Source organism: Asparagus officinalis, chromosome 5 (assembly GCF_001876935.1).
Source record: "Asparagus officinalis chromosome 5, Aspof.V1, whole genome shotgun sequence".
In the NCBI taxonomy this organism is placed as follows: domain Eukaryota; kingdom Viridiplantae; phylum Streptophyta; class Magnoliopsida; order Asparagales; family Asparagaceae; genus Asparagus; species Asparagus officinalis.
In genome coordinates, this window is record NC_033798.1 from 125,531,650 (window position 1) to 125,545,365 (window position 13,716).

General features: G+C 35.2%; 1 protein-coding gene across 1 annotated transcript; it reads right to left on the bottom strand.

Annotated features, from left to right (window-relative positions):
* LOC109841156 (proteasome subunit beta type-6) lies at positions 3,761-11,796 on the bottom strand. The gene is made up of 8 exons (XM_020410037.1): positions 11,567-11,796; positions 11,078-11,154; positions 8,527-8,582; positions 7,066-7,138; positions 5,861-5,972; positions 5,096-5,169; positions 4,352-4,426; positions 3,761-4,109 (listed from the first exon to the last, which is right to left on the bottom strand). Exons 1-8 carry the CDS (start codon positions 11,667-11,669, stop codon positions 3,993-3,995), a joined length of 687 nt encoding a protein of 228 aa, XP_020265626.1. The 5' UTR covers positions 11,670-11,796; the 3' UTR covers positions 3,761-3,992.

Below are 13,716 nucleotides of genomic sequence, written 5' to 3' on the forward strand. Positions count from 1 at the left end.
ATGAAAATATTCACGATTTTATATAAGCAATAAACAATTAAAAATAAATAAACAGAGAAATGTTTGATAAAATGACTTGTGTAGTACAAATTTTATAGAAATGGGGGTGTTTACTATCATTTATAGGAGCATTTTAGGAGGGGGCATATTTGAAATTTTGAATGTCATCTTTATAGTTTAGATTGCCTCGCTTCTTTTGAGAATGTTCTCGTAGATCGAGTTTGTATTATGTGTACGATATGTTTACTATATTTTGGCCTAAAAGCAACCTTGCCACTAAAAATGGAATGATTCAATGTAGTTTTCATGAAATAAGAAACGATATACCTTATGAGCTAAGTTTACCTTTTTGGCATCACCATTGATCATTATCTACTGTACTTTTTGTCATGAAAAATTCCTCAAGGACCCAAAATATGGGACCAATAGAGGGGACAAGTGAGGTGTTCTCCTCCTATTGGATAATGAGTTGGCCATCATTAATGATGGCCAACTCATTATCCAATAGGAGGTGAACACCTCACTTGTCCCCTTTATTGCTCCCATATTTTGGGTCCCTGTAGCAAAGCTCTTTTGTCATTTCTTCATGTTTTGCTATAATGCCGCTGGGACATGTTTATTTCAAGTTCACATGGCAAGGGGCCCAAATGAACAATATCTGGGCCCAGACTAGGCCACTAAGGTTAACTGAGCCCAGAGCCTGTAGGCTTATTTATTCAAAAGGCAAAATTGTCTCTTTTTTTTTGGATAATCTTTTTCCCACCTCTCTTTGAAAGTAATTGATTGGTACATTGATATTGTGGTTTTTCAAATTAGTAATTAGCTAGAGATGTCTTTTGGCAAATATATAACTAGCTCTAGCCAAGGAAAGAAAATGCTGATGTCAATTCCAGCAACATATCTCAAATGGAGTTGCTGAGGTGATTAATATGTGAGTATAGTCTCACATCGGATAAGATAAGAAAGAGTGATGAGTTTAAGTAGGAGTTTGCGTCAATACCTGATAGCTATAGCTTTTGGGTTAAAATTGATTCCTAACTTCTGTTTAAGGCCCATCAACTCTAGATTGGGCTTGATTTCACTCCCAACAATGGTATCAGAGCTAAAGTCATGGTCCAAATAATTTAAAAAAAAAACAGATGATCTTCGATGTGAAGCCCAAAGGTGTCGGGAGAATCCACGGATGCGCGTAGGAGGGATATAGTCTAGTTAGCCACCATGAGTGAAGTGGTAGAAGTTCCTACGGATGTTTGATAGCTATGTGTTGAATGCATTGTATGGTTAGCCCACGAGTCGCCCACGAGTGGAGTGGTGCAAAAGTTTGTGAATTGGTTAGCCTACGAGTGAAGTGGTGCAAAAACTTAGTGAATTTCGTGGAAGATTGAATTATAGTTGAATTGAAATATACTCACAAAATAAGGGAGAGTGTTGAGGTGATTAATATGTGAGTATAGTCCAGCATCGGATAAGATAAGAAAGAGTGACTAGTTTAAATAGGAATTTGGGTCAATACCTAATAGCTATAACTTTTGGGTTAAAATGGATTCCTAATCCATGTTTTAGGCCCATCAACTCTAAATTGGACCCGATTTCTCCCCCAATAGGAGGACAACAGTCACTCTAAGTTTCCAATTGAACTCACAATTAAACACCAAATCTTGATTAGTAATAAGCGGGTAACGAAAATTATCAAAATCCCGCTACCTTAGAGCGCAAAGCCAAATCAGGAAAAGGGTTAATTTTACAGAAACCCCTGACATTTTTTTTTTGCTCCAAAAGCAATTATACATATTAGTATACTTGTATAACTACATGGTACTTGGTTAAACACAAATATAATGGACTGGTTAATTTAATAAATATAGTGATTTATTATTTAATACACTATTATCCAGTATCTTTACCTTTATCCTCATAAATTTCTCAATAATAATTATTTATATTTAATTTAATATATTAGAATAAATCACTAGTCAAAAGTAAAATCAAGCACACTGGATTTTGTCCATTCACTGCACTGAAAAAAAGACATTACTTATAAACACTTCAAACTCTATCATTTTCCTAAGTGGGACTAAAAATAGAACACTTAATTCTAAAATACACTCAAAACTCCAACATGCGATCGAGGATGTAATCTCTAGATTGTGGAGTTGACATGGTAAAACAAATAACGGAGATATGATAACAACATGTATTTGAAAATTAATGAAATGTTATTACGATTTAAAACGCGGTCTCTTTGTCGCATGCATAACAAACAAATGGTAAAAGAAATTCAAATTCCGGATTGATATAATAACGATAACTAAACAACAAAATTAATTAGCTGTTACTCACAAAGTATAAGGGCTATTAATTTATCTCCCCAGATAATTTATACGCTTGACAAACCAACAAAATCAAACCATACTTTACTCCTAATAAAATAATCAATAAAATATAAAAAAAAAAAGATGGTATGGACAAAATCCAGCAATGCAACAGATCGAATTCAATGTGATACGTAAGGGTATTTAATTATACGTACATATTGTAATTAACCGGCCTAAGACGGTTTAAAGAAATACTAAACCTCATAAGAAGTGAATCAAAATGCCATGCATTAATCTGACCTCTCTATATATAAGCCTGAAGTTCATTATATGAAGCATGGAGAAGGATGGAGAGATCATGGATTCCAAAGGGAAGGTGATGGTGGTGTTCTGTTGCTGTTCGTGGTATGAGGTGAAGTATACGTACGTGAGCGCGCGCGCATTTGTATAAATACTGCAAAATTCAGTAACAAGCGTATGTTTGATCGTAAACTTGTGCATTAATCTTATCTAGGTATATTTTGATTGAAGTGTATATATCTGTCAAAAATACGCACGCTATTGATGGATATATACCGTGACATTGTTGCTACTGTATTTATAGATGTATGTATGTATGCCTCGCGAATACCCCACCTCATGCCATCAACAGCAACAGCGCTGCTACCATCATCACCTCCCTTTTAGAATCCATGATCTCTCTGTCTTCCTCTTTATTATTTTTTTCTTCAATGTAATGTAGAAGTCATGCAATTTATGTATCAATTTTTCTGAAGAGAGGATGCGTTTTTTATTATCTCGTGCAGTGATCTGGTCATTGACTTCGATAATATGGGCTGATGGATCTCATTTACTGTAATATGAAACCAACAGACATAGTTTTCTCCATAATCTTTTCATGGAAGATTAAAATCTTAAATTCCTCGTAACATTATAGAAGGCAAAGCCATTTGCACGTACGTGATATTTTATTCGGATATGCTCAGGTATGTTGTTCTGTTGTTTTTTTTATTGACATGCGCATGTCGTTCGTATATATCCTTGCGTTTCAAACAAATGTATACAATTTTATTAGAAATAATAAACTAGAAGAATTTCTACGTGGTAAAACACTACAAATGCGGTAGCCGCAATGAACGCAAAATTCAAATTCACGAGCAGTTCAAACACGACACGTTGCCTTAAGAGCATTCTACTATCTTATTTATTTATAGCCATTTTAAATTTTCGAGCGGTAGCAGACTAAAATCAAAACTACAATTTCCATTATAGGATTTTAGTCTTGCGCAGATAGGGAGCAGAGATTCATTGTTGTAAGCTCGGGTAATTAAGGATCAATGTTGAGATAACACCGAACATATGTTTCCCAAAAGGATAAAAAAAGGCAAATAAATACTTCAGCCCTGATCATACAACGGAAATAACAGAACTACCGACAACCAAAATCCAAAGAAAGAGAATACAAAATCCATTATGAAAGGGCAAATATTGAGACAGAGATCAAACACATGGCTTCAAAGAAAAGGAAAAGCTAGTGCTGCATGTATTCAAACCAACTATAGCTTATAACAAGTATAGTAGGAAACATCTCCAGTACAGATACCAGAACTGACATCTCGGCCATAAACCTCGAGTTTTTAACTTGTGAAACAAATACGAGGTACAAGCCAATTTTCTCTACTCGACCATTTTCTCAGGCAAGTCAAGTAGAGAATTCACCGACTCCAGCTCTTCATGCCACAGCGGAAGGGCATCTCCAGGATAGAAGTTTTTGGTAACACCATCTTTATTTATCTGCATAACCACCACATGAAAATGTCATACTGAAAATTTTCCTGTATTAAGTATCTAAATGGGAAAAGAAAATATAAAGCATTGTTGCTAGCTACAATCCTACTGTAATCCACAAGCCAAAGAGGGGACGTAAAAGGCAAGTTTTGAGGGGTAACCAGAGTCACCACATTGTAGTTCAGTTTCATTTAAAAGCTGTACGAAATTGAATATTTTTCCGAAACAATAAACAGTAAGATACTTACGATGACTGTGCGAACAACTCCACCACTCGCCCCATCACGAGCAATGGCCAGGGAGACAGCTTTTACCACCAATTTCTGCATTGACAATAGGAGTAATATTTCAGCTAGATCCAACTTAATGACAGCTTTAAACTAAGTGGTAAAGTAATGCTGTTCATATTTACTAACTCCGAATTGATGAACTATCTGTAGTAGGAATGAACAATACGCAATTAACAGGAAGGATTAGCAAATTCAAATTCACAGCATAAAACCCCACTTGGAGGAATGCAGTCAAGCGTACGAAGATCATGATATCAAGATTGACCAGTATCATGAATAAGAGTGCATCATATGAAGAAAAATTGAAGCACCAAACCATCAAAATGACCCAGGCTGTCCATAGGCAGCAAAATTTAGTCCATATTTAAATTGAATAATGATAACAAAACAGCCTCCATCCCAAAACTTACTAGCCACATGATCCTTTTTGCAGCTCTTGTAAGGGTCATTCCCTTCTCTAAGAGCTATCAAATCCTATTTGACTGCCTCGTTCATGTCAAACCTAGTCCTAACAAACAGTTCAATAAACTTTGGCAAAATAAAAAAAATACACATCCTAAAATATTATACTGCATCAAAAGAGCATGAAATGATGCAATAAACCCATGACAACAAATATCACACGGTTCTATAAGGTAGGTTCCTAGGCAGAGCATATATAGTTTAATAAAACATTCCACTGCAGGTCTCCACTTTGCATACCTCAGCTTCGTCTTTGCTCAGGCCCTCCTTCCAAGCTTGATCAAAGAAGCCATACAGATAACTTGATCCAGAACCTGAAAATAAAGAATTCAAGTTATTATAGCAGGGCAGTAGCAAGACAAATTTATCCATAAGAGCACATGCCTATTCCTGAGACGAATAGGAGAACCATCCATTTGACACTGAAGAAGAAAGTGAAAATTTTCTGAAATAAAAATAATTTATAATCCTTAAAAATGCTAAATTTCTGGAAACACATGAAAATGCTACATCACAGGTCCAAGTGTAGGTACAAGGAAGACAAATATTCACCCCTAGCCACTGTATAGCTTTAAAAAAACTAGGTAATCAAGAACATTCGAGCGCTTCCTAAGTAGAAATTCATATGATACTGTCTGGTCAAGAAAATGATGTAATACCTTGCACTCAAGAAGGACCCAAACCCTTCTTCGCATAGTCTTGACCCATGAGTTAATCTAAAGAAATTAAGATTGAAAATACTAATAAATTTCCACACTCCTAAAAGAATGGAATAAAATCCTAACTCAAAAGTAGGGGAGTTAAGAGAACAAGCTTTTGCTGATGCATGAATAAACCGTAGAAGCTTCAAAGAAGCAAAGATTGGGGAAAATCATGGGATACGTTAGGGTGAAGTTCAACAAATCAAAAACTTTTAATTCTTGAGAATATTTGATTTATATTTTTTTTACTTTTTTGCTTGAGATTGTATGGTCCACAACTCCACGCTAAAAGTATAATACTCACCGCCAATAGTGAATGGCTGCTTCAATATTGTGCCTCCAAGAGGTACAGAGTATATCTGACCTCCTTCATATTTATCCCAGCCTCCAACAATCATACCAGTTTGCAGCATGTTCTACAAAGTTCATGATGGAAGTTAGAACAAATAAAAAAAGAAGTCATCAACTAGCAATCAAATAGTATAATGCCATGAAAAGTTCTAGTCTCTCTATTATGCATATAAGGTCATCTCAGAATTTCCACATAACTAAGGGCGTACTTGGATAAATGTAGGACCAACATGTTGTTCCAGCTAGATCAAACATTTAACATACATGTTTGGTTAGAGGTTGTTGCAACAACAATAGTGTGTTGCAACAATAAAATAAGCTAATTTTTTTTTAGGTGTTGCTCCTGTTTTGATATGAAGTTGCATCAGGAGTTTGACGTACATGTTGCAACTACATTTGTCGTTCCAAGAACCGCCCAAACACACCCTAAAATAGTTGGTAAAAGAACTTGTAGAATGCCAATATGATTGATAACCAGAAAGATTGTGACGATAAAGTCAAGCATCTCAAGTACAAACATTATGCTCTAAGAAGCCTTGGTACTAGGGTTGCCAAAAATATCCGTACACGGATATGGTTACTAAACTCTATAACCGATAGGATATGATTACGGACATGGTTATATAATGAAATATCCAGGTCCGTGTCTGAAATATCCGAATATGTTGATCTACTGTTGCAATTGTTTAAAATCTTAGATTAATGGACTTCGAGACTTATTTTGATGATCAAAAGATATAATCTTAGTTTTACAGATATAACAAACATATAAATCAACTTTCTTCTATACTACGAACTATATTTTTTTAGATATTGTTTGGTTTTCTCATATCCGTTTGCATCCGCATGCATGTCCATATATCCGCATGTATGTCCGTATCCATATCCAATTTTAGCAGATATGGACATTGAGTTTTTCTTACAGAGACATTCGTATCCGTATCCGTGATTGGTAGCCAGATACGGATATGATAAGTATTATATCCAAAGCCGCATGCGATCCCTTAACACCCCTCACTACATTATTAATAAATAAATAAACAAACCTACATGATCATAAAGATCAACATTTTGAAACGATTATTGCCCGTTACCAGTATCCAGATTCAGAAAAAATATATAAGTACACAATTTTCAAAGAGAAAAGCTTGAGATTACCTTGTTCTGGTATGACAACAATCTAATTAAATTGGCTGCGACTTTGACAGTTGCTGGCTGTCCCAGTTGAATTCTGCACCCAACAAATGGCAAATTCATCAAATTAAAGTGATAGAACAGTACCAGCGAATTTGAGATCTACATAATTGACTGAAGATTCATCTAATGCGGAAGCAATTGAACCAATCTGTTAAACATTTGGTCTTAAAGATATAATGACAAGGAGAAAATATGCAGAATAAAGAGTGAAAATATAACTGGATCAGGTTCTGCACTGCACATGAGCTAAACTAGCTCAAGAGAATATCCCGAGAGAAAGTAAAGATGAGCGCTCTTTTCACAAAGTTTAAAACCAAGCTTTGTTGCTATTTGCTGTTTCATAGGGCCCACTTTCAGCTTCATTGTAAATATTTATTTTGGTACAAATAACTCACGATAAGCAACTGTTAGGGATCATCTTCATACCACTTAATTCACATTTTACAGCCCTCAATATCTGACCATGTCAAAATCTATGCGGCTGAAACTTTGATCAAGTCTCCTGCCATTTTGACAGTGCTCTCCAAGCGTCCGATATGTTTTACCCAGAATTTATTCCAAGGAACATATGTTATGTAGCTGAATCACCAGCATAAAAAATAACCTTAAAATAATTTCTTTAGATAGCCGAACAAGTCAACAAGAGTAACTTCTCCCATAAGATAGTTGACAAAGTAAGAACAGTAGAAAGAAGGCAATATTGTTCGGTCAAGGTGTTGCATACTAAAGAAATAACATCTTCAAAGGATGTAGATAACAGAAAATATCTTCGGAATAGAACAAGTGAAGTCTGTTAAACTTTAAAGTGCTTAAAATCGAAATATACTTAGAAAGACATGGTGTACAACTATCACCATGTACGACAAAAAAAAAAAAAAAATTCAAAGAAAGTGGATTTGAGACAATCATTAGCATGATATCAATGTCATAATAATTGGAGTCCATAAAGCTCAAGCATAATGAACTCAACAACAGTAGCCAGTGAAGAATAGAGTAAGAAAAACTTTTGAATTCTTGATATAATCAGTTATAAGTTCCCAAGATGAATCTACCAACCAACAATAAGATCAATAATGAATGGAAGTTCATACAACAACAATAATAGATATGAATTCAACAAGATAGTACAAATAGCGCTTCTTGTGCTTTTCTCATGTGTCATAAAAGAAAGTATCAAAAAGTGACTGTTGTTACACGTCTGTACTTAGTAAAAGGCTCCTAAAATTGCTGACAAAGAAACTGAGGATTATCAACCAAGACTTGGACTAATATTGGTGAGCGACAAATATAAATGTTACCAAAAACAGTATGGATATGCTTAAAATATGAATAATTATACATAGCATTAATACAGTTGTAGGATGTATTAAAGAATGAAACAAGATGTAAAAACCAAGATCAAGAAGGATAATTGTCACTCACGTGTGTTGATGGAGGAAATAACGAACATAATCAGAGACCACTTGGGAATCTGCAGCCTACAACAAGGACAATGAACTTGTAAACTGGAAGGTAAACTACGCTCATAACAAAAATTTCCAATGTCACAACCATTGTAAAAAATAAATGCATTAAAAATAAACGATTTTATAATTAATAACTTCATAATTTACATATCAACATTAATAGTTTCGATATTCATCAAGTTGGCCACCATGTATTTTATTTGAGCATATGAGATACATATCAACATTAATAGTTTCGATATTCATCAAGTTGGCCACCATGTATTTTATTTGAGCATATGAGACATTTTAGCATGCATCTGTTTGTCTAATTAATCTACTCTTGGAATTACATTTGTTTAAGTAGATACATGGGCAAAAAAATAAAATATCTATTAGCAAGAAGATTTTAGGCGCATATATCAACATTAATGATATTTAAAATTCATCTATCAGGCCAACCATTCACTTTGGTGAATCAGAATTGAACTTTTAGTTACAGTCAGAAAGGCAACAAAGGCTCACCCATCAAAGTTATACAATTAGTAATTTAAAATATAAGAATTACATGGTATCAGCTGTTTATATAAATCATGACATAAAAGGAAAAAAAATTAAGATTTTAGATAAACTAGCATGAAACGTGCAGAACTGACTAGTATTGAAGAAGGTTGCTTGCGGAGGCTACAACCCTAGGACACAGGGAAATATGAGCCTTATGCTACCTCCGTATATCAAAAGAGTATGAACTATGCACCACAATGTAAAAATGTCTCAAGAGGCATAGGAACTTATAAAGCCATTGTCAATAAGTATCTTTTTTAAATCGTTCTAAAATTTTTGGGAACAGTCACATTCAAAATGATTGTAAAAATCACATGGTTCTCTTCATGTGTGTATATTGGCTTTATGTGGGACTAGTCTTTGCTGGCATTCAAAACTCATAAAAAACCAACTTTAAGATCACCAATTACTCTGTCCATATTTACAGCAAAGCACGCCTTAAGTGCCCAGCTAAGAAATAGGACAACTACAATGTACCTCTATTCTTAGAGAAACTAAAGTCCTGCAGACAAGTTGGAGGTAAAAAAGAGGCTCTGAACAGAATCAGCAACATAGACAGATTCAGAGGATGAGATGACATCATGGTAGCTGGCAGGAAATTGTGGGAGAAAAAAAAGATGCCTAAAAACAGTTGTTTCGTCTCACAGCTTTAGAAGAACATGACAAGGAAATTGCTGGCAGCCATTACTTGTACTAAATCTCATAGTAAATTCTGCAAAGCATATGTTTCACGTTCAATATGAATAGAATCTCTGGTAATGCAATCATTTCCGATCAAAAGAACAAGATTCCCCTAAGAAGATTAGTTTAACAATCTTAAAATTCATTAACTAAAAAAGAGACGGTTGGAAGCAAGAATTGCAGAGAATCCAGTATGAATCAAAAGGAAAGCTAGTTCCAAAGGAGCAGAAGACCAATGCTAGGACTCACTTAAAGCTGGCTAGTTTAAACCTTGTTGACTCACAAATGAGACCTCAATATAAGCAATATCCAAAATGCCCTATTACATTGGAATAATAAGGTTTTATTAGTAATAATTACTACTGGCAAACTTGATCGGTGGATCAATATCATACATATACATATAAGGTGTTTGTGTACTGTATGATGGTCTTTTGTCAGCCTTCAATGCTCATGAAAGGCCTACCTGAAACCATCAATCGCTTTGTGTCCATATTTACAGCATGATCTACTTACAAGTCCCACCAAGAATTAGGACAATGAATGCATTTGTTTTCTTCAGATAAACTTAGTCAATGGATCAGTAATATTTACTATTGTCATTTATCATCTTACAAACTTGTCGATGAATCAATATGATGTGTATAAAGTGTTTGTGTACTGTACGATGGTCCTTTGTCAGCCTTCAATGCTTATGAAAAGCCTACATAAAACCCATCAATTGCTTTACGTCCATATTTACAGCAGGATCTATCTTACAAATCTCACCAAGAATTAGGACATGGAATGTATTCATTTTCTTCATATAAACTTAGTCAACAATCAGTAATAATTACTATTGGCACCCTATCTTCATATAAATTAGTTGATAAATCAATTGGTATGTACAAGGTGTTTGTGTTTTGTATGATGATCCTTTATCAGCCTTTAACGCTCATGAAAGGCCTCTAAACTCATCAATTACTTTACGTCCATATTTACAGCAAGATCTATCTTAAAAATCCCACCAAGAACTAGGACATGAAATCCATTCATTTTCTTAAAAAATGATAGCTGACATAAAATTTGACAAACAAACCGATCAAGATTGAACCAAAAAAATAAAAAATGCAACCAGCCACGCGCAAACTTTACCACAATGACTGTGTATATAGAAATATTCAAGCATTACAGTTTTCTATATTTGACCAATATGATCCCGAAGTTGTCTTAGATGAATGTTGCTCTAAATTACAGTCAAAGTGCTAGAAACAAAAATAAGGAGCTTGAAAGAAAATCATTACCGATCCAGATCGGCAAACGTAAACATTGTCAGTAAGCCCTGTAATTTTGTCGGAGGCTCGGTTTGCAACGTACATGCCTAAAATTCAAACACAACACATATTACAATGTAAACAATGCTTTGTATTTCATAACATACGATTACTAACAAAGCGTTCACAGCATTTTCAAATATTTTCACCCTTCTAAATTCCCAAAAGTAGTCAATTTCGCACACTTCATTGACACAGAAAAGTGAAGCCTCATTCAATCTAACCTAATTGGCTAGAATTATTGCGCAAGTCAGATTTAGATCCCTATCGAGTGAAATTTAACCTGATTTCTACCCTAGCCTTTAACCTAGAAAGATCGAAGGGGAATGATATCTAATTGGAGCTTCGGCCCTCTAAATATTCACAGATCGACCCCGTCCAAATAATAAACCCTGACAAAAATCTAGGACTAACAAATAAATCATCAATGCAGATCAAGTTTTGATGCAGAGATCGAACCTGTGCTCGTTCTCGAATCGGCACCCAGGACGACGCCGCCGTCGTAGGTGACTCCGATGATCGTCGTCCCCATGGAGTGAGGGGCGTTGATATTGAGATCCATCGCTCGATTTTTTCGATAGAGACAGAGAGCAGCGAATCGAAATGACAAACCCTAACCCTAGAGCTCGAAAGGAACACAGAGGTAAGAAAATTAATCGGGAGTGAGATGCCCCTTGCGCAAGAAAGAGGAAGACCTTTGGGCCTTGCTTTATAGGGTAAAGTAGGCCTTGTATGGATTTTTGGGTCAAGCCCGTGGTCCATCGTAGTAAACTGAAGTTACTGGGCTTTACGATATTAGGGCGTTATTTCCATTTCTTATACTGCTCACGTTTGAATTTTGCTATTAAATCCTTAATTAATTAATTAATCTGCGCGGAGATTTTAAAATTTCTGGCAAGCGCTTAATTGATTATTACTAGATTTTATGTAAGTGCAATGTACGTGGTTAAATATCATGATTAAATATTTTTGGTTTATTTTCTTACTGAATGTTGATGGTTTAAATAAATTAAATCACACGGTCAGAATGTAAGAGCATCTCCAACAGCTTCCCCATCTCAACCCACAAAAAACAACTCCATCTCCTCATTATAATAATAAATAATTTGGTCAAAATGGGGATTCTTCAAAATAATAAATAATTTATTATTTATTAGTCAAAGATGTAGAATATTTTTATTATTGTAATAAATGCATGATTCTTCAAAATGGGGAAGTTGTTGAAGTTGGAGCAAAAATAATTTGGAGAATATGACATTTGATTCCCCATTTTTGGAGAATTTTTTGGGGAAGCTGTTGGAGATGCTCTAATAGAGACTGTGTTGGTATGGGGTCGCTTACTTTTTTGAATATCTGATTTGGAGTTTGGTTGTTCGTCCTTGCACGTGTAACAACTCGTAAGAGGACGGGAACTGCTTCCCCCGTTGTTCCTCCGAAGATCAAGCCGGCTAAGTGCTTGAGTGGGAATATGAGAAAAATGCAACGGAATGGAGAAAAATGTTGAGAAAATTGCTTAACCTTGTTTTTGGAATAGATCCTGTTTATAGCCAAGCAAGAGGGGGTAGCCTAGTCCTTTTGATCGAGACTGAGCTGGCGGCTGAGTCAACCTCTACTTTATAGGTGTCAGTCGTGGATCGGCTACGGGATGGGCACTATCATTTCACCATTAATGAGATACGATGGCCGACGCATGAAGCCACGTGGTCCGATGTGTCATAAATAGTATCGGGAATGGAGAAATGATAGCACCTACCAATCATTTAATGTGACGCTGATGCGCTGTCAGCGTGGGGTGTTTGAGGTTGAAGTCGTCCTTTGGCTCGTAGCGATGGGTGTCGAGAAGTGACGCCTTTCGAGTCGACCCCGCGATATGTCAAATAACTGGTCGAGTGAGCTCGTTACGAGTTGTCTTCGACAAGAGGATCGACAAGCACCGCCCTTCGAGTTGACCTAAGGATATGTCAACTCGGCGAGTCGGCTAAGTCGGGATTCTTGGTGGTCATGACCGTCAATTCGACTTGAGTGGTGCATGTAGGGGGACACCTGTCTGTTGCTGGCAAAATGTCATACTTTGGCGACTGAAAACACCATAACACGGAAATTTATTTCCCGGTTATATTTTGATAATTTTTTCTCACTTATGTGCCTAAACTTTAGTATTGTGATTATTTAAATTTCTTTGATATTTGTTTGAATAGGCTACACCCAATTTAAGTTTTCATGTCGATAATTGAATTGTAAGGAAACAAATGTAATTCGAAGCCAATTTAAAAGTATATATACTTATACTTATACTTACTCTATTTAAAAACACGAGTTCGGAAAAATCTTTCTATGGTCAATATTACCCCTTGCTATTTTAAATATTTTATTTATATCTTAATCTATCTTAATCATAATTATATTCTATCCTAATCCTACGTGCTTAACAATTTATAAAAATAATATTAATAAAATATATAAAGCATCTTTATTGTATTAGTTTGTTAAGAAAAAGAAATTATACATAGCTAACATACTTAATATATGCAGTATTACAAAAAAAACCTAAAAAGTTTTAAAATTGCACAAAATACTCTGAAAAGTACAAAATTATAAAAACCATCCCG

Bases quoted from the DNA above. Each gene is read 5' to 3' on its own strand.
- LOC109841156 (XM_020410037.1), bottom strand. From the start codon at position 11,669: ATGGATCTCAATATCAACGCCCCTCACTCCATGGGGACGACGATCATC. The intron at 8,583-11,077 runs GTAATGATTTTC...TCCTTGTTGTAG, and splicing joins ACGTTTGCCGATCTGGATCG to GCTGCAGATTCCCAAGTGGT. The intron at 4,427-5,095 runs GTATGCAAAGTG...TTGTCAATGCAG, and splicing joins TGAGCAAAGACGAAGCTGAG to AAATTGGTGGTAAAAGCTGT.